The sequence below is a fragment of the Platichthys flesus genome, chromosome 12 (genome assembly GCF_949316205.1).
Source record: "Platichthys flesus chromosome 12, fPlaFle2.1, whole genome shotgun sequence".
NCBI lineage: Eukaryota > Metazoa > Chordata > Actinopteri > Pleuronectiformes > Pleuronectidae > Platichthys > Platichthys flesus.
The window spans coordinates 20,488,609-20,511,246 of record NC_084956.1 but is presented as its reverse complement, the minus strand read 5'-3'; the positions used below and the strand labels follow the sequence as shown (position 1 = coordinate 20,511,246).

Below are 22,638 nucleotides of genomic sequence, written 5' to 3'. Positions count from 1 at the left end.
AATATGCATCCCATACTTTGAAGTCTTCTTCTGTTGTCCTAGAGTTGTAATTTGACCAATGACATTATTAAATGTCCTCCTCTGCCCATCCACTACAGTCACACAAGCATTGATACAGATAAAAAGAGAGAGTAATTTACCCCCGACACCCGACATTTAACGGAGCAAACAGCGAAGTTCATCAACATGGATGACATTAAATTAATAATTGAAGTGGAAAAGTACAGTAAGTTGTATGATCCTCGGAACATGTTGTATAAAGACAACACCAAGAAAGACAAATGTTGGGACGCTGTTGCTTAATGTTGGGGCAACAAGTAAGTATATGCTTTTAATCTACTGGATCAACAGGTGATATTATAAGCGCTGCCCGGCGGTTCAGCGTCACTTCAGTGTCCGGTGTGAACAGCCAAGCGCCGGTGCGATAGGGATTAGCGCAGTGCTTTGGCGTCGCCTCCACGTTCTCTGTTCCTCTTTCAAAATGAATGCGCTGTCGATGTCTTCTAAAACAGACTCAATGGCAGCATCTACACATCTGAGCTCTCCAGCGGCAGGCATGTTTGTTGAAAACAAATTCAACCCAAGCGCACTTTGATGCCGTGGTTGATTACGTTACTGTTGATCATCTGTCCATCATCGTATAAAGCCCGCCCTGACAATCTGATTGGCCCGGTCGGGCATAATTTCTCCCAAACGGAGCGACTCCAGACCAATCTTCCCGACCTCAAATGTTGTGGGCGGGGCTAAGTTCGTCTGGCATCCAGGCTAGCAAAACAGCAGTGATACAAGTGACTTCAAAGCTCCACTTAAAACCGTTAGGTCAGATTTATAATAGACACAGTGTGCATGTTGGCAGACTGTTGTGCAAAGACAGCTTCATGATTTGGATTTGGATTCATGATTGTGATTCTACTTTTAAGGTTCATGACTGGATTTAAACCCTTGTTATTTATCACTGTCTTATTAAAAGATTCAGAGTTACCTCATGATATAACAAAGTGTTTGTTCATAAAATGACCCACTAGGAATGTGCATGTTTGGCTAAGCCTGCAAATTGAATGCCTAAAATAAAGAAACAGAATTCATGTAAAAAGTGGTATAGAATATTGTTAGAAGCAGTCCTGCTCATTGACTGGTAACCTTGCTCATACTAAATATAGTCCTCCACAAAGCTGTACAGTGTCATAGGAGAAAAGGAATGTACTGCCTGTTTACTGTTTTACGTTTTACAAAAATCAATCAACAATGATTTACCTTTGAAAATTGGCTCGCTCTATACAGGCAAGACCTGTCTTTGAATATCAAGTGACCTTCAGTAAATCCAGCAGAAGACATCAGAAAACACTATGATCATTTCACACTGTTATTTGTGCACACACACCTGAAGACGTGTAGTTACTGGTAATTATGAGAATTTGATAACATTTCTGGAATGGGCTGCAAAACAACTCAAAACAGCTCTCAAGAAGAAGGCAACAGAATAGAAATGCTTCAATTTGTTTACATATGATAGAAGGAGCACAGAGTCCATTTTCTGAGCAGATGGAGGTCGAGTAAGAAATGATAATGCCGGAGTATAGACCTGTGTGTGCTTATATTTCCCTCTTAGTCCATACAGTTGCCCATAGCCCACATTTCTGCTCCCTGTAGACCATCGGAACACGCACAACAGTATTCCCAGCACTGTGAGCTACAGTATTCCCTCTCCGTTACACAGGCCATGGCAATACTGAATACCAAATTCACTAACCATGACCTAGAAACACACACATTCATTGCTTTATTCACTGCTTTTCTTGCAAACACACACACACACACACACACACACACACACACACACACACAGAGTAAATGCAAGAATATTGTATCAGCCATTGTCCTCTGCTCCAGATGTCAGTACCCACAGTTCAATTTGATGATCTGGGCTGGACATAGATTTTATATGAAAGCTGCATTATTTATTTTTGCTTTGAAAGGCTAATCATAGTAATTTTTGTCTTGAGTCCTCAGGTCAAATGTTATGCAATTTGAATATTATGAAGATCTTTCTCTGCTGCAGAGACTGAAAACAGCCTGATCTACATTTTTAAAAGCTGCATTTGGCTCAGGTTACATCAAAACTACTATGTTTTTGATTGAAAACGCATTAACCCTCCTACAGATAGGCCTGGCATCCACACTACTCTGTAGGTTTACAGACGCTAAACTGAGAAGTTTGGAAACGCAGCTGACCCCGTGTTAGTTTTTGTCTGGGTGGGCAGAGAAGGAGGCGCTTGGAAATTATGACGTTTACACTCACAACCACTTGCTTTTCGCGAATAGCCTTTGCTGATTTTTCAGGCTCTTATCACATGACCTCCCTCCGAAAGAAAACAACCAGCATTAGCCTCAGATACCAGTGTAGATAGAACGTTACATTGACAATGAATTACAAGCGTTGCTGACTGTCTTTGCTAACAGCTGTGTGCAGTTAAATCCTGTATTTTATCACGATACAACTGTTAATGTTTCGGAGACGAGCGATTATTGAAGCAATCTGTGACAGTTCTGCAACCAACCAAATCCTTTGTGTTTACACTGGCACGTACATGCATGTATTTTCAGACATGTTAAAATGGACCGGGATCAAAACAGATACGGACCCAACATGCTTGTGTGGACACAGATCGCTGTAGTTTGAAAACGCTGTTTTCAAATGAAAACATAGTGGTATGGATGTTGCCTGAATCTGCCCACAGCAAGGGCTTCCCTTAGTACACTGTGATCTAATGGTAATATTAATATAAAAGGAGTTTTAAATTATAACTATTACAGATATGTTGAACATTGTTTACAGCAGCTGAGGCTCAAGTTACACCATCCCTACACACACTTTCAGTCTTACCAATGGTATCATAGCTTTTAAGATTCAGAGGCCATGTTTATGCCCCTGTGTATAAATGAGAAATGCTCAATGCTGATGCACACAGCAAAACTAAAGCATCTGTGAACAACATGAATGTTTATGTTTATGATATTTTTTTGATGGACATGAAGACAATTTCGACAAATAAATAAAAAGTGTTTCAGAAACAAATTACCAAGCCACCTTTAAATCATTACAAATTATTTTCATCTCACAAAACACGTCAATGATGCAAACATTTCATCAACCTGGGGGTTGATGACAGATAAGTGGCAAAACCTCTCACGTGATACATCTTTCAATTATGTGCGGGTTGCAACTTAACGATAAAACAACCAGACTTTTTGTTTAAATGGTAATGACTATAAATCTGCAGCCTAAGGTGTTATAAATAACCTTTTTATATGCAATCTTAAACTTATGTTTGCATAATAAGTGTTACAATTACTGTGAATTATTGTCAGTAACTCAATCCATATTAAGACATTGTTGCTGCAACTTAATGTCAGTACATTTTCATTTCAGCAATGTATCTCCACACCTGACAGCATTTAGGTTTTAACCCTTAAAAAATAATTAAATTGATTGTAAATTGCATTCTGGATCGATGCTCACCACTGTTGACCAGGAGCACCCCACAAGATGCTCCAACCCAGTGGATCTGTCTATAACGAGGATCCTGCCCCTGTCAGAGACTCTTTCTCCCACACCCAACATGCTGATGTGATATCCAATGGCTCCCAGACATTGACCTGAGCCATTGTTACAAGACAACCAGTGTTATTCATCTGTGATTTCATCTGTGACTGGGTCATAATGATCTGGTTAATCCATGTTAATTTAAACTACTTGTTTTCCAGATTAAATAATCTATTACTTGTGTCCAGTGTTTGTACCTTCACGTTGTTGAGTCTCTCCACTTTATCAATATCCTTCTCTTTCTTCTTTTCCTCTTTTTTCTTACCGCGCTCCTTCTGAGGAGAAAATAGAGATGTGTAAAGCTTAGCTTTGTATTATATTAGCTATGGTTTATACAATATAATTGTAAATGTGTCAAACCATTAAACCACACAAACACACAAACAGCAAGGTTATTATATTAAATATATAAAATATATATATATATATAAATGAAAGCTTTAGATGTGCTCTAGGTATTCAAACATGTAGTCAATGATCAATCCTAATTGATTCAATTTGGCAAGATCTTTTGAAGTTTGTGTATAATTGACAATATCCATACACACGTGTATTATTAAATGACACAGGTATATAAATGAAGCCCACAGTATATCAGACTGATATTGCACATGTTTGTGTCTTGGAATAACATAATAAGCATGAGATTTGACTCTCTTTCTCATTCAACACAATCTGACAGCCATTATAACTTCCTATAGGAGCAAATATGAGGCCTAATGGTAAACATTCGCTGTAGCTCACAGCAGGTTATAAACATTTACATCTCATTCCTTAATGTGATTTTAATGCACTCACAATGCAGATTTAATGTGCAGACATTATTAGCACAGAGAGTTGATGTAATGTTTTCAGGTTAATGGCTCCGTCTTGCTTTGTTATATGTAAATGAGCCTCTGCTGATGCCAGCCACCGACACGCTTTAGCTAATGACTGCCAGGATACCAAAGAGAAAGGCTTTACATTCGTGGCTGCAGCCAGCAATCCAGCTATTATTGTCTCTCTGTGTCTCTCTCTGTCAGTATGCAATTACTTCATTCGCTCTCCATGTGTTTATGGTTGTTTAGAATGCCGAGGTGCTTATTTCTCTTGAGAGCACAGTAAACACTCGAGCATTTCATCAATATTTAGGGTCATGCAAATCAGAATAAGCATCCGCGACTATTCTACAGTCACAATCTCTTGTGCTTTTGAGTAAACATAAACAGGGAGACGTGAAAGGTCAGTGTTTTTCTGATTTAGCTCCATTGTAAAATCTCTCAGAAAGAAACTCAGGATCAAATGTCACAGCTTCTGATGAGATGAAATTAGAATTTCTGAAGATTTAGCATGGCACCAAACTGTTATAGAAGCCTGAGCCTGGAATTTGTTCTGCTAAAAGTGGTCTAAAGTACATTAACCAAACTGACTAATGCCTTAATATGTATCTTAGGTTATATTGTGGCTTGGTCTTTGTTAACATATCCATCAGTTAGTTTCGGTGTATTATCTCTGAGGCTCTGACAGGCACTAAGTCTTTGACTCTATTAACTATGTGTCAACTAGGCTAGCATTGGGAAATTTGCTCCGGCAGCATTAGCTGGCTATTATACCCCCATCTGATCATCCCTAATAAAACCGCAAATTACAGGGAGGATATTAATCCACATAGCACATGGCAGTGTTTCAAACTTATTTAAACAGTTAATGCAAAGGGTATAAATCAGGAGACCCTACCTCTCTGATTTGTATCATCCATATTATGGATTGCTATAATAAAATAGATTGCACTTTGTGGGATTGTAAGCAGAAATTTCTATGCATGACATGGTAACGACATTTCCTGTGGCGTAGGGAACTAGTTCATCTGTGAGGGAATACTTTTGGCTGTTCCATGCAAAATGATTTATAACCAGCCAAAGATCATCTGTGATGGAAAAGAACCATCACTTAAAGGGTCGTTACTTTAGGTTTTCATGCAATAATTGTCCGGAAACAGAAAACATGTCACTTTCTCCATACTGTTGCTGCAGCTCCTCTTTTCAGTCTTTGTCGGAAACATGTGGTTTTAGCTCCTGTCCCTTTAAGGGCCTCCTCCTGATCTGCTCTGATTGGTCAGCTGGCTCACACTGTTGTGATTGATCAACCGCTACAAGGGTGATTCGGAAAATGTAGGTATCTGGTTAGGCTCTGCCTCGCTTTGTTGGGGGAAGTGCGGACTAGTTTCTGGGCGAGCATTATGCAATGTCAATGAGAAACATCAGCCGGACAACTGACAACGTGTATCAGGAATTCAGGTTTTTTCTGGGGGAGCTCCCTTTACGATACAAAAAACTATGAACATACTAGAGGAAACTAGAGGTTTAAAACTGAAAAGTCTCTCTTTTACTTAAACTGAACATTTTTGCAGTTCACCACAACTGAGAGAATGACAACTCGCTTGCAGGGGAATGATACAGTTGATTGTTTAAATTGACCAAATGGATCTTCTTTAGCTTATTTCAGCACAAGTAAGCTAAATCTGCTATTTTAATATGTAACTGTACATTTCATTTGCTTTTCATTTTTCATGCCGATCCTCTACATTTCCATGTTGGAGCTGGATGTGAACATTAATCAGGCCACCCTCATGAAACTGTAGAGATTTCACCGTCTTATCTCACAAAAGACAGAACTTTGAGTTTTTTCAAAGCTAAAACTAATTAGACTATAAGGGACAAAGAATGATATTAATGAGGATAATGAGGAACTAATGCAACAGACAATGTAGGAGAATTAATTAGGAAAAATGACAAAGACATGTGTGGTTTAAAGAAAGTTCATTCGAGTGTGACGTGTTTCACATGACGCTTTAGGAAAGCCTTTAAACCAGAGCTGAAACTGGGGCTTAGTGACAGCCACAGATCTGTAAATTAACAATGACTCAAATAATTTACAGGGTTGAATAATGTTTGATGCCAAAACTGAACAAATCTGATAACATTCATAATTCATAATTTATGATGAAAATTCATCATCATCAGTGATTCAAACAGTTCTGGCTTCTCGCTTTGCAAACAACAAAACACTTACACGGGACATGATGACAACACCACAACAAATCTACACAGCATCAGAAACACAACCACAGCACGACACCAGACCACAGAGGAAACCTTTACCTCCTGTCTGCCCCTGTCAGCCTGCGAGGATGGGGAGGTGGAGGCTTCAGATGACCTCTGCTGAAAGACAGAGAATTTCAGACACAGGGTGGGACACAGACAACAAAGGAAGAGACAGGGGGAATTGAAATAAAGATGGACAGAGAGGAATGACTGAGAGGAAGGACAAGGAAAGGAGAACGTGGAGAGAGAGAGAGAGAGAGAGAGAGAGAGAGAGAGAGACGGAAACTTGCAGGAGGAGAAAAGTGAAGCACAGAGGCAGCACAGCTAATGACTTCAGTAGATGCTGCAAGCCAGTTTGTATTCAACCTCACAGCAGCGAGGAATGAACAGTGTCAAGAAGAAAAAAAGGTGGAGGGCAGAGCATGGGCGACCTCTATTAACCTGCCATTGACCTGTGAGAGGCTTGGATTGAACTCTGCAGTCTTCCAGCAGCACCCGCTCGCTGTTTTCTCAAAACGTTTGTTTTAATTCTCAAGAGTTCCAAACAGGGTGAGTGCAAAGGTATCATCTAGACTCCGTATTCCACATCCTTTGTCTCTTTTTGTCAAGCATCAACACAGGAACTCTTCTTATTTTCAATTTCATGTTGCTAAGGCGAATGCGATAAAGTGGCTTTTCTAATTGCCGTTAGAAGGCTGGCATAGCATTCTCTAGAGCACATGTTTCGAATGTGTTTTTGTAAAGTTAACCCTACTTAAAGTATTCGCGGGCGGGTCAATCTGCCACCTTTAAAAGTGTCTTACTATCAGAGACAATAATTTTTTAAGGTTTATTCAACATTTGTGCTTCTGTGGTTTTGTCTGTGGTTTTCTCACTGCCTGTTCTGCCGTGACAAGGTCATGATGTCACAAATTTCTCTGCGTCAGTCAGGATTAAACTGATCAGTATCTAAATCTGAATTTTTATGGATATCTCGCTGACGGTGCGAATCAAATGCGATCAAATCAAACCTGTGTCTCAAAAGAGCAGATTTGCTGAATGACAGCTTTACATATTTCTTTCCAAACTTTGAGTGAATGACTGAATATACAAAAGAAATCCTTAAACCTGCATTATTGATCCTTTAATCCCTTTGCAACACAAAACGTTTGTTACCACATTTACACTGTGTTGTGTTTCAGGCCACCCGATGTTTCAGATTTAAACAGTGCAACATTCTCCTCTGCCTGTTGGTAAAAGTGAGATGCGGTGATATTATTGTGTATATTTTGCATATTTATGGAGCTAAACTTAACTTCACTTCAGAACTGACCCAAAGCACAAACTGCAGTCTTCACATTCCTTGTTTTTGTTTCAGGCGATGTAATTAATTGTTTTTTTGTTTTGTTTTGTTTCTATGACATTTTTACCCACTGTGGCAAACATTTTTCACTTTAATAAAAGGTATAATATAAAGTCCTAAAGCTCTAAGGAAAAATAAAAAGAGCTAAAGGATTTTTCATTCATTTTTAAATGAATTCCTTTATTCACCTCTTTAAATGCTCACACGTGTTAGAAATAATCAAAGATATATTTAGAACTATATATACATATTTCAGAGTTCTAACATGATAACATCATTAAATATTCTCAAAATGGACAAAATGGCATTGATCTACAAGTGCCAAGTGACTCAATAAAGGCATTTCAATTGCATTTAGTAGCATCAATTTTATGTTTTTACAGAACCTGCTTGTCGGCAAATAGATTGTTACTAATATTGATTCATTAAGTTTAAGATTTATAATAAATAAAACATTTTAACCCTTCTGTGGGTTTCATACCTCGGATATGTCCGTCATTACGGATAGTATCCTGCGGTTTCCCCCCCTTAGTGACAGTGGTAACCATAGATATATATATATATGGGCTAGATGTCTCGTCCGTGTTGCCGGCCAACAGAGTCGAACGTCCGCACATGGCGGCCATCTTGCCACAGGCGGCTCGCCCACCCATAACATTGTGTTGGTAGTGGTACATGTACTTTTTAAATAAAATAAAATAAAATAATTCTTGATGTATAAGTGTAAAGGGAAATCTTGTACCTATTTAGAACATTATAACATTATTTTAGAAAATAACTAAATTATTAATAAGTATGCATTGTCATAACTACATCTCTGACGTTTATAAAAAAAATACCGTTTAAAAATCAGTTGAAAATTTAGCAAGTTATGGTTATTTAAAAGTACGTACCACGACAACACAATTTCATGGGTGAGCGAGCTGACTGTGGCAAGATGGCCACAATGTGCAGACGTTTGATTCCGTTGGCCGAGACATCTAGCCTTTATATATATATCTATGATGGTAACAACTTTCTCCCCTAACTCTCCAAAAGAAAGCAGATAAGCATGTTTTACAAAGAATTTGCCTGTAAATTCTAAGTCCAATATCCACTCTCTTTTTGGCTTGTTTTGGTCTCCAGCATCTTTGCTCAAAAACTATTGTAGGGTTTTGTGCTTTTGCTCAGAGAACTGCAGCAATCAGCTCCAAATTTTTCTGGGTGAAAGATTCATTCCACACAACACACATTATTCTACCAACTAATGAAAAAAAATATTGATAACTGCAGCTTTAAGAGCACGTCCACCTGTGCATGAAAGTACACAGGCATTATCCTCATTTCATATGTGAGCTCAGTGTGCATTTCTCCACGGACAGAGATTATCACAGTGCCAGATGGACATAAAAACAAAGAGGTAGGAGGGAGGTATAGAAAGGAGGAAATCAAGATAACACGTTTTGCATGCTGCCTGCCATATTTGTGCACTCATGTTCATGGAGAAATCAAACCAAATTGTGTTTTTCATGGTGAAAAATCTGATTTGTGCTTTGTATGGCCTGGTGTTCAGAAAATTGAACATGAAAGCTGGAACCCAAAAAATTAACAAACACTTTCCACATTAATTACAGCCTCTTTCAATCTGTCTTAAATATAAACACCAATCCAATCCTGCATATCTGCCACCGGCTGCTTCACCACAGAAAGCCTTAAATAATCATCATCAGTTTACAGATTTAACTAAACCGTTCTGACACCACCTTGGCCTCTAATCTATTTTGTCCTTGTTTATTCTTTGGCATGGCTGTTGGCTGCCGCTCTTCAGCTGCCTTCCTCTAGGGCTGTGTGTTGTCTCCACTTACTGCCTCTTCACACAATAGCTTAACATATTGATTGTCCAAACAAAAAATTCAAAAATATATATATATATGCAAGAGGAATGTCTAATTGATGGAATCACCTGAATCAATGAGCAGAGAAGCAGGAGGACAGCCCCATTGGGCATGAGGAGGTCACTGGAGGGTTTACTAAATAGTGATCATGTGAATCATGTGGCCTCTGCCGTCACTAGATCTCAACCAAGTTGTGACCTCTGGGAGGTTTCGGACCAACATGTTACACCTTACTCTTCAACCCATCATTAAAACACTAAAGAGAGAGAATATCTTTTCGAAGCATGGTGTTCATCTTGTAGAATCAATGTAAAGGTGCAATGAAGTTGTTCTTGTGACTCAGGTTGGGGACCAACACCGTAGTTGTTTATTATCTCAAACAATGAGGTGATAACAGGTTGTTAACTTTGTCAAGTATGTCGTTTTTGTCTGTGTTTATTTGTTTGACTGTCTGTCTGTTTCTTAGCAGTATTACAAAAAAACGGATTGATTTCTAAGAAAATAATTCATGAATCTATAAACCAGTTAGGTTTAAGAGACGGAATGTGTGCAGTTTGCTGCAGATCCACATAAAAAATCCAGATGAAGTAAATTTGAATGTGGTTTTATAAGGGGACTGTTGGCAGGTAGGTATATGCACTCTACTGTGTACCATTCTGGTGTTGGTCGTGATAAAACATCCTGGAACTGATTATCAGTTTTCGGTTAAAATACTATAGCACTATGGTCAGTTCTTTCAATGGGCTGTTTTAATTAGCTCTGATATTCTCTCACAAAGCTAAAGACATTAAAGTGGACAGTTGGTGTCTGCTTGTTTCACAGTAGCTGTGTGCTTTAGTCGAAACGGCTCTAAATCATGACCTGAACCTGTTACTGTGCAGACGTCGGCAGATGTTCAAATTTAAAGCCCAAAGAACCTGGAACCTTAAAGCTCTGTGGAAACCATCTTTTAAATTCAGCTCTGTATATACTTTCAGGACAAATCCTTCTGAAACAAAGAACTGTATCAGTCCAATAGATCTACAGTATATTTGCTGCTTAATTTATTAAATCACTATTGTTGATCATGACACTGCCTGCCCAGAAGATCCCTGAGCATTAGACGTCTTTCATGGAGACATAATGTACGTTTGGTCCACCACATTGTCCCCAGAAAAAATGAGACTAATATAGGGGGGCTGTTGCCTTTTTAAGAATATTTAATATATATTAGAATTTGTTCACACATTAACGTGCTGTTAATAATCTTAATGCCACCCACACACACAGCCAAACCCTGAACTACAAAGTAGACTTTCTGTTGTTCTGTTCATTTCTTGTGCTCAAAGTTACAGTGAAGATCCACCTCTCAAAGTTTGATGAGAGCGACTGATTTCACAAAGCGTTCTGAAGCCTCACAGGACTGACCTGCATTGATGCAGGAAAAAGAAAAAAAACATGAGGACAACAGTTCAAATATATAAATTTTGTGTAAACAAGGCCTTGAAGCACTGCAACAATTTGAAAGAAACAGAAGGTCAACGCGATGTAGTGTTTGGAAAGGAAGTATAGTCGTTACCTGCTGTCGGTAAATGTCAATGGAGGAGGAGGTTATCGTTGCAGTGTTCTGCATCCTCCTCGTTTCTCTCTTGATACAAAAATAAGGTTCACGCGACACACTTGTGTTAACACTGTGGTGACAGAGAAGTGGCAGAGGTGACGCCGTGGGAGGGTTTTGCTCCCTGTCGCTCTTTAACAACTGACTTCATATTTGTTGTGATAACGTTACTGTGAGGCAGCAAACAAACTAATCCACCACTACAGCGTCAAATCGAATACTTCCACACATGATTCACCATTTGCCATAGCTCACTAGCTTCCTTTTTTTATTTATTTTTTTGTTTAACAAAGACATCAACAATAGCCAGGAGCTGGGCCCACAATAGATCAGGCTGACAGTTCACTTTATAAGCGTCTCCCACTGGGGAATAGACTCAACCTGCTGCACATACACACTGAATTTACAATTTGGTCTGATCTTTGCAGTTTAAATATTTAAATTGTTGCTACTGTCAACAGGTAATGTGAATTTGGAATAAAAAGAGTGGCCTTGTTGTGTAGCCGTGTAACAGCCTCTTTGTGTTTAATGTTGGATCTGATCTGAGCAGGCTGTAGAGCTCGAGCTAATTTTTTTGGTGGCACTGTAGAGCTGTTTCTTCATCAGGTTTTTTTGGGGGTTTGAGCCTTTATTTGAAAGGACAGAGTTAAGCATGAATGAGGTAGAGAGAGTGGGGAAGACACGTAGCAAAGGGCCAGGTCACAAACAAACCAGCCACCTTGGCAGAACTCAAGCCTCCATTCTCTAAAGACCATGTGTCCCTGATTTAATTATCTAGTGCATGCAAGAGGACTTGCTTTTGCAAAAATGTGGGAGTGACCAACAGAGTAACAAAGGCAGGAAAGAAGAATTAAATACTGCTGTAACCCACAGATTTAAAAAAACACATTTCCTGACCTCAAGTATACCTTGATTTGGGAAAACATTAAATATACTATCGCCCCAAATGATATATAACTCAGCTGATTTTATCAGCTTATATTGTCCTATCACAGACATATCGATATCTGTGTGTAGAATGACCGATATGCATCAAAATAAAAAGTTTCTTTACACAGCAAAATTCTGACAAATATTCAGGTAATTTAGAAATGGTTGAAATACAGATATAGATTCTATGGTATGATCTATGTGCTGGTTAGCTTTTAAACCAGACGATGAAGGACAAGGACCTGCATGTACAGTAAACGTCCAAACACTATGAACTTCGTGCTACAACACTGGATCTGCTGGAGAGCCCCCGCTCAGCCACACAAGGCACCATTTCAAGCTGACGAACTCTCCAACCTCCCAAAACACAGCGCAGAGTGTCATTTTGGAAACAGTTAGCCCATCTTAAGAGAAAATCATGGTAGAGGCATTCCTTTCATAGCATAACAGTTTGTCATTTTAGAGAAAATAAGGACAAAACCTCATCTAAGGACAAGTTTAAATTTTCATAGATCATCTATAAAGACAGAAAAGTTTTACCAAGCACCTAATTTCCAGTTGTAGTCCACAAACCAAAATCTATCTGCACTCTCCTGACTCTGACTCTTTTATCTCAAGAACCATTCATCTGATTGGCATCACACTTGAGTAGAGTGCCCAAGAAAGGGCAATGTTTGCTCAACACAGTGTGGTTTTCAAATACAAAACGCAACTGACAAACAAATGCACTTCATATTTCTAATAAATAATACTTCAAAACCAAACTTTAGCTTCATAGTAAAGCGGTGAGCAGCAGCGCTTTGTAGCTGAGGCGCCGGGACCCATCAACGTAAGTGACGTTACCGATCACACCACCAGCGCGTTTACATCACCGACAACTGATTCTCTAGTTTGGGGTTCTGTGAACTGAATCGAGCTGCAGCTTTGAATAAACAGGTGAACAGCTGTCTGTGCAGCAGCAGCTTCAGGGCTCGTGGACTGAGTCTGCAGTGGTTCCGTACTTGCACAATTTTTGCAGGTCGCTTTCACAGCTTCAAAAAGAAAGTTGCTACCAGCATTACTACAGGCCAAGCCTACAGCCCATTCCAAACAGGCAGGGTTAGAATGGAATATAATAAATAAATATATATATAAAGAATATTGGCTGATAGATCAATATCATATAGCTAAATTAAAATATCGGTCAGGCTCTAAATGTAACTGTTAAAGGATGCTTGAGAAGATGCAGATGACATCACTAACATCATCCACCCTCCCGCTCCTCGAAACCACCTCAGGCTGGAAACTCACACTGACAGTGTTTTTTTGAGGGCAGAACAGAAGAATGTTTTCTCCACTTTTCATTTTTCATCTTTCTCCATTTCCATCCGTCCCCCTCCATCCTCAACTGTTAAGGCATCAGACGGCTGCTTGCTCTTGTTGCCTGTGGTGGTTAAAGGAGTGCAGCTGAGATGTGAATTCAGAGCATTTTTCTATCCCCCTGCTTATTCTGCTGATGTCTTGAAGGTTGTTTTTTTTTTCTCCCCAGCTCTGAAAACTTCCTTCTCCTCCGACTTTGATGCTGGCCGAGATGTCGACACATCACTAAACAGGCACAGATGGACTGATCATGAAGATGAAGAGAGGAGAGGCTGGAGGCTGAGAAGTGAAAGCAACACAGAGGAGAGTAGGTGGGGGCAGGAAGATAAAGACAGGATAGATAACAAGAGGAGTAGCGTGAGCTGGGTGAAAGAGGATGAACAGAGGTTGAATAGATATGAGGACATGGAGATAGCGGTGTCTAACGCTGCGGCGAGTGCAGATAGTGAAAGAACGATGGTTAACATCTTAACTGTAACTTGTCTGCTGGGTCGACCTTTAACAGCTTAATTTGTTCTCGTACAGAGGAGACGAGCGGAAGTAGAGGGGAATGGTCATCCAGAGACCAATAAAACAAGAAGTGTGGATGCTGAGGCATGCTCTAAGATGGTCCCGCTGTAATATAACACAGTGAGTATTGAGTCATGGTCAACACAGTGACATTGGGCTAAGTTCTGTGGCACAATTGTGGTCACAAATCTTTCCTCAAACACTAAAAATGTTCAGTTCTTCAACAGGGTTTCTGCAAGTTTCAATCAGTGAACCTTTGGACAATTTAGGAGCACTGAGATTCTATTTAAAACCTTGTTTCTATCCATACGGGCAAAAGAAAGTAATGTATTCACATTCAACACAAACAATCGACTGTCTGGCTACTGATGTGAGGGTGGGTGATTTGGCACAAAATCACGAATCTGTATATCTCTCTGTTTTTAGGTTTAATTCACAGAAAATTGAAAAAAAGTTTTTTAATGATATCCAGGTTCAGGTTGGGTTTGGTGACATTGGGTGGGCAGTTACTTGATATTGTACACTTCATGTGTAATCTGGAAAAACATAGGGCATAGGGTGGATTCAGACACAAAATACAGAATGCCTGTCAGTATGCTTTGGTTACTAAGGCTTGATCAGCCTCGAACAAAAAGTTGAATTGTTAGCATGAGGTGGTTTAAATGCCATGGGGAGCTGGGTTTGCACTGCACACGTGAAACATGCATGTCGAACTGAAAGGCCCAAATCCAAAAAATGTTGTACGGTTACACTTCTAATGCAAAGAGCACTGTAGATTCCAAGCGATGTCTGAAGGTTGTAGTCATGCAGACTTTGGGTGATGCTGCTGCTATGTGTTTGCTGGTGTCTTTTTATGGCTTCCTCGTGTTTTCAGAATTCCAAAGTGACTCTAATTGATTATAATCAGTTCAATTGGAGCATTTTCTTGCACAAGGTGGAGTGGATTCTATGTCTGATACTTTCAACAGTTTTCAACAGAGCACTAAACACCTAACAGAAATCATTTTAACAAATAACCTATGGGAGGAGACGCCACATTAGCACACATCAACCTGCCACACTAGCTGAGTGCTCTGATGAATTCAGCTGGCTGCATTACATCAGACATTAACACAATATTGTTCCATAAACCCTTTTAGAAGAGAGGCTTGGGCTCATGCATCTTGATAGATGTCAAATGGAATTTAAAATCACATCCAATTTCAAGACCTGTCAAAATCACATTAAAGAAATCTTAATGCCTCAAATTCATAATTGGATTTGTCAATTTTGAAACCTTTTATTTAAGTCAATTAGGCCAATTAGCAATCAGATTGACAAACAACTGGAGACACAAAGACCAACTGTTATTTCTATGATGCCAGTCAACGTTAACCAGCATTAATGGCTCCTCAATTTGAATCAACCTGTTTGCAGGCCCTGTTCCATCTGCTGTGCAACCTGACAGAAGCTGCTACCTCCGATCTCCAAATGACTCCTGCTACTTGTCTTTCTTTTTCTTGTCTGCCCAATGGCTGCCCCTCCCTCCCTCCTGTGTGTGTGTGTGTGTGTGTGTGTGTGTGTGTGTGCGTGTGCGTGTGCGTGTCTGTGTGTGTGTGTGTGTGTAATGTGAGTATGAATGTGTCAGAGTGTGAGTGGGTGTGCGACTGGTTTGGCAGGTCTGGGCATGGCCGTGACTTCCCTCTGAATTTCAAATAACCCATACCCTAACATGTAGATCTTCACCACTAATCATCTGCGAAAGTATAAGAACCCTGGTCTTCAAAACACTCGTTCTCAGATATACAGTCAGACTACGGGGCAGTGTCTTGCATTATTGGCTCCAGGTCTGTAATTATTGTCTGTTCTTCTCCAGTTTGCTTATTCTCTGCTTCTCTTCCCTCCTCAGATGCTAATCAACCGATTAGTTTGCCTGCCTGTGTTCTGCCTGATCAATTCGTACATCGGCACTCGCGTGCTTCTGAATCCTGATTCCTGTTCCCTTCTGATCCCCTTGTGGGAGCCCTCCCTGCTTAGTCGCCTGCAAGTGCCACGGAGCTCATCCACACCCCACCTAGCACAGCCACCAAGCCAGAGACTTCAGATACCAATCATCTTGAAATTGATCTGAGAGAACTTCTCATCAAACTTCGGGTTCCTGTTCTGTAGGTAACACCTGGTCCAAGAGCCACATGTGACCCTGACATGATGGGCCAAGAAATTTTCTTGAAATTCATAAAGACACACAAATAATTACATTTAAGTGAGGTCTGAGCCACTAATGGAATCCAATTTTCTACTATGTAATCAACAAACCCATTGCAACTAACTGCAAATTTGTGTTATCCTGTTAAACCACCAAAAAAGTGGCTTTGGCCAAACCCTGCAGCTCTTCTGCTGTCCACTGACGTCAGAACACAATATGTCAGTGGACGCAAATAAATTAAGTGGGCTGCCACAGCTGGCTGTGCAAGCACACAGGACGTTGGCAAATAGTGTGGACACAGCAGACAGGACATCCCTGTGACTTACGCAGGCAAATAAGGCTGAAGATCAGCAGAGTCTTCCTCCAGGGTGACTCTGCTGCTCTCCTGTGACATTTTGAGGCCAATCACTGGGCTCATCACAGAGGGTTCGCAAGATGTACTCTGATGTCTTGTTGTTTCCAGTAACACTGAAATAATATGTGGTACACACACACACACACACCTACTAACTCACTCTTGGCAGAGCAATGACCTCATGCTGCATGAACGATGAAATGGAGTGGATGCACTCGTCCTCCACTGTGAACAAAGTACTGCAGGCCGTCCATATAACACATTGCTCTTTGTGTGTCTCTCTCTCTCCATTTTCTCACACACACATCAAACACTTCACAACATATCCATGTCTGGATTAATAGGACTGTTTGAATTGGTTTGAGGATACTCAAAACAAACATATTTTTTTCATTTCCGTATTGAACTGTTACGTTCCAAACACTATCAGGGGCATCGTGGAGAATGGTTGTTTTACTTTGCATGCCTTTGAGCTTAGTGAACCTAATAAACCGACAACTGAGAGTTTATTAGTGTTAAGGCTTTTTATTCAAAATTCAAGGATTCATTCGAATGTGGAGGGGTAATGGAGTGGTGCTAGAATGACCTGTTTGAATCCAAAATATACAGACAGGCGGAAGTAGTTTACTTTGTGATCCAGCAGAGGGTAATGTGAGGTTGTTTTGCGAAGAAAATGGAGGACACTAGAAAGCAAAGCCGTCCTGGGGGAAAGGTGAGGCTGTTTGTCGTCTTTGTACGGTCACGCACACACAAATGCAAAGTGAGCATTGCGGCTCAAATTCCACCAAAGTCAAACTCCATGCGTAGCCACACTGTGATTCCTTTCTATACTGGAAGCAAATGTTTTAACCAACCAACCTTGATCTCTCAGGTTGTAATTGAAGGGAAGGCAAAGGTTCACGTGTCAGCGACATACATGACACCCATTTTGTTCAAACTTGATTTGGGGAAAAAGGTATTTACAGTTTGTACCATTATCCCAGAAACACAAATCACAAAATGCCATGATCTTCTGGTTACAGCAGCTTTTCACTGTAAGAGAGTAAAGTTGGCTACTATCATTTTTAACAGACAGGATAAACTTCTCAAAGTAGAATTCCAACCGGCAGCATCTTCACATCTCATCTGATCGAGCGGGTACCATCTTCCAGTATCAGTTCACATATAAAGTATAGTACCATGAAAGTGTTGAGGCTCATTACAGTGGTGAAACATATGGAATACAGTAAAAATGTCTCATCAGCAACCACAATGGGTGTGAAATACAGCATAATTGAATCCACCTGCACAATACTGTATCCGTCATGTTACAGCAGTAACACTGACACAATACAGTGCAGTATGTACATTGAAGAGTCATTCTTTTGTAAGTGCTGAGCAAATAGGTGAAACCAACAAATTCCTCTCTCATTCCAACACATGCACACACATATACACAAGCTATAGCTCTGGGCTACAGCCGGCTCTTCTCCTCTTTCTCAATCTGCACAAAACTGCTTAAAGTGATAATGAGTTGTTTTTACTAATCAATTTGCATATAAAAGCCGAGCCGTCTGTGTGGGTGGCAGAAACAGATCCTAGATCACAGTCTGACTGCTGGCAACGCTTCAGAGAAAGTCGGAGAAGACAGAGAGGGAGGCAGGAGGCGAGAGGGAACAGGAAAACAGCGGAGTGAGGAGCCCGTATCGAAGAAGAGAGCGAGAGAAACAAAACGAGAGGCAGCAAGATGAAATGAAGATGCCATAGAGGAAGACTGCTGTGAGCGAGACGTTCGGAAACGTTTTGATTGTCCTGCAACGGGTTTTGTTGAAAAATGTTCACTTTGCGTCCTTTCTTTCAGTTTGTAGCCCCCCCTCAGCAGAGGGGCACACATACATACTGTACATATACATATTTGTGTGTGTGTGTGTTTATGTGTGTGTATGTATGTGTGTGTGTGTGTGTGTGTGTGTGTGAGTGTGAGTGTGAGTGTGTGTGTGTGTGTGAGTGTGTGTGTGTGTGTGTGTGAGTGTGAGTGTGTGTGTGTGTGTATACATATATAAACATACATAACAATCTTTTGATAACCTTAGTTACAATGTGCAAATGGAGGTGGTGTTACTAAAAGTTGGAAGTTTAGGCTGAAGCTAACTGGTTGTGGTCACATATATGAGTCAAATTGTTGTAGTTGTAATTGTTAGTTTTGGGGAAAACACTGGAGGATATATCTGAACAAACACACCGAACGCACACACACACACATTTCTGTGCACATTCACACCACACTACCTAACTCACGGTAGCAGCCCACTCACGGAAACGCACCTCACAGAGATAATCTCTCTGGAAACAATTAAGACAAGGAAATGTGCACCCACATATTCAAATACACACATGCAAAACTTTTCTATCTCTGCATCCACACAAATGAAGGTTCGCACATGCTGGGAGCTCGCCCAAGATAACAGTGTTTTAAAAGGTAATTCTCTAACTCTGTCCAATCGCACATAGTATCAGATCCGGTGTATCAGACATAGTATCAGATCCGGTGAGGATCTGATACTGGCCTTTGTGATCAACTGAATGAGCTTTGCAGACTGGATGAGTTTAAGATGAGTGAATGTCAACGGCATTGACATTGACAAGTCAGTGAACGCATTCAAATGTCTTTCGTAAGAAAAAGATGCCAAATATAGTGAGAAGCACATTTTGACACTCAACAGCAACTAAAACCAGGCTAACAGTCTATGATACATTTGAGTTTCTCATCAAAAGACTTCACATTTGGAATGAAAAACACTCTGTATCCTTTCACCTAAAAATTAAACAGAGAAGAAGAACAGAGAATCTGCCACTTCACATTAACGTCGTCTTTTGGCAGAAGATGGCATCAAACAGCTTTGCATCAAACCTCTGCAACAAACAGCTATTGATGTACAGTTTCATGAAATGGCATCCAGCCATAGCAGTCCTGTAAACAACTGTAACAAGAACCTGAACTGACAGGACAAAACTCAGAATGTAGATAACAAGCAGGGTTGCTGATACTCACTGGAGCTGTGGTCAGAGCTTCCTTGTCGAAGTACTTTTTCCTCTCGTACTTGTCCCGGATAAAGACCTCCACTGGTCTGAGGGTCAGGGTTAAGGACTGAAAAACTGCACAAAGATATCCCAGTAAATTCTGCATACGCTTTAGTCCTCAGGAGACGAAGTTTACCAGTATAATGGTGTTTTCAGGGAATTTGTTGCTCAATGCATCATCTATGATATTTAATAAGGGACCTTAAAATAATTACAATGTTTTACATTATAACATTTTATGTTTAGGTGCCATCCTGTTCCTTGAATTGGAAGAAGATGGTCTTCAAGACAGTTTCCATCCTCACACACACATGAACACAAATGTCCCCCAGGGATCCCATAGGCATAAATCCTGACTCTCTTATCACCACATTTCAGCAGCGACGCCTCTATCAGATCCAGCAATAGACTTGAGAAGATTGAAAAATGATGACAACCCGCACAAGTCGAGCTCTGAGACAAGGTAAGACTGATGCTATATTTGATACACAGAGCCTATTTATCACCATTGACTAGAGACATGAGAATACAGAGGATGCTCCAGATACTTAGTTACATAGGTGGATGTCCTATGGGGGATGTGCACAATGTTGGGATGATACATAATAAAAAAATGAAAAGAAAGGTCGATTGGAAGACCGGATCATATCAAAGTAAGCATGTATTAACACTGAAGCAAGAATATTCATCTGTTTTTACCTCAAACTCAGTTCGTATGGGGGAGTGTTTCCTCTTTTATTCCCACCCCTCACCCTGAATGCCTGATCTTGCATTAAGTGTGTAACTGTTGCACCTTAAATTGTCAGAATCAGATCCCTGTAGATCAGTTAAAAAGACTTTGAGGTCTTAAAAAAAATTGATTTCATCTCTGATATTCAGCCAGGAAACTTTAAAAGTGAAGAACTCTAAACAGAGTTTGGTGTATTTGTGGTATGAATGAATCAACCATGTGTGGCTGGTTGTGTGGTCATTTGTCGAGTAGTTTTTGTGTAATCCTGCTAATAACAGATAAACCAACCAACAGATCATAGCCCTAACCTCCTTGACAGAGAAGCGAAGTATATATATATTTAAAAAAATAAGAATTGGAGACCTGTTGAAACAACTGGGGTAGAAACATTGGAATATGGCAAATTTAATAAAAGACCTTTTCAGTATTACAAATTGTTTTAAGTCAGCAAAAATTTATAACAATGACCTCACCAAATCAAGAATTAAATAAAACACACACACACACATCAAACCCCACTTTTTCATTTCACACTTTTACTGTACATACTCACATTAAAAGTGAGGTTTAAATCATGATAAAAAACATACGTTCAAAACGCTCTCGCTCTCTCTATCAAACACACACAAACACATTCAGGCGGTAGCTCTTCTAATCCTGAGTCTGTTATCTGCTGTTCTCAGCCAGCGGCGCTGCTGTCACAACGAACTAATGGACTTCAAAAGAGTGAAGAATGATGACCACCCGCACAAATGGGCCTGCCAGATACAAGATAGGGTATTAGAGCAGCATTTCAAACTGGGAGATTATTTATTTCCGGCTGCTGGTGGAAATATGAACATATGCAGCGATGTTAACTACACAGCTGTCTTGTCTTGTATCTTGGAAAAGGGCAAACTGGAAACTGCTGTTACGCCACTAGACACCCACTGCTGGAGGTGTCCTGGTTAAAAGCGTGGAATGACACTTAACAAAGCAGACCTGTCACTTGTGATTCATATACTGGAGGGAACTTGGGGGTGTGCAGCGGAAGTTTGACGATGAGTGAGTCCGATTGGATACTGTTACATCTCCAACTTTTCTTCTAAAAAAGATCCATCTGATTTCAAGTTGGGTCTAGTTAAAGGGGACATATTATGAAAATGTCACTTTTGTAGTGCTTCTACACGTTCATTTGGGTAACTGGCATGTCAGAGTTCCCAAGAACTCCCGCGATTTGTTGTGGTTGCTCTATGTCAGAAAAGTTAGGGGGCTTAAGGGGGCGGGGCACTCAAAACAGGTCAATCTGAGAGGAGGGCTGTTTTAGACAGGGTAAAAAGGTGCCGTTTTAAATTATCCTTGTGGTATTTGGACAAAAGTATGTTACAGACATTTCATTAAGGCCCCAAGGAACCATATTAACTTGTGATAAAATGGGCATAAGATGGGTCCTTTAAGACTATTGTAGGGTTAAGCCCACCAGTGTGCTGAGATACTGAACACACCAAGTACTGGATATCAGAGTCCAGCATCACAAGCATAGAGCTACTTCTGGATCACAGCTCACTAATAACCTGTTACTTAGTATTTTTATGGCAAAAATGTTCTTCTTTTAGCAATTTTGTTGTCTTGTAGTAAAACTTCAGTATCCTTCTTTACTTGTATCTGTCAGTACCCATAACTCAACTGTTCCTGCAACTCAGAGCCAGCAGTTATTTCAAAGACAACCTGTCCTTTATGTTGATATCGGTCAGTTCTGACAACAATAAAAAATTAAAGGGTATACCATAAATCTGTAGTTAAGTCTTCAGTCTTCGTAATTATTTTTTGTGTGAGATACAGCAATTGTATACAAATGGATGTATAGTGGATTAGGCCTTTTTTAGTCTGTTACTATAAACTATGCGCTATTATTATTTTCTATATAAAGATGGACGATGCCTCTCCACTTCCTCCCATACTCCAGAAATGAGATCAAAATATTCCGGAAGCGAACACCGCCATCTTGCTCAATTGGAGCTGGAGTCTGC

The 22,638-nt window shown here is 40.1% G+C and overlaps 1 protein-coding gene across 2 annotated transcripts in view; it reads right to left on the bottom strand.

Moving 5' to 3' along the window:
• The window catches only part of LOC133966513 (stromal membrane-associated protein 1-like), a 98,546-nt gene that overhangs the window by 58,390 nt on the left and 17,518 nt on the right, over positions 1-22,638 (bottom strand). For both annotated transcript variants that reach the window (XM_062401481.1, XM_062401482.1), the window contains exon 4: positions 19,871-19,946. In XM_062401481.1, coding sequence (XP_062257465.1) covers positions 19,871-19,946 — 76 coding nt within the window. The remainder of the gene's footprint in view (positions 1-19,870; positions 19,947-22,638) is intronic.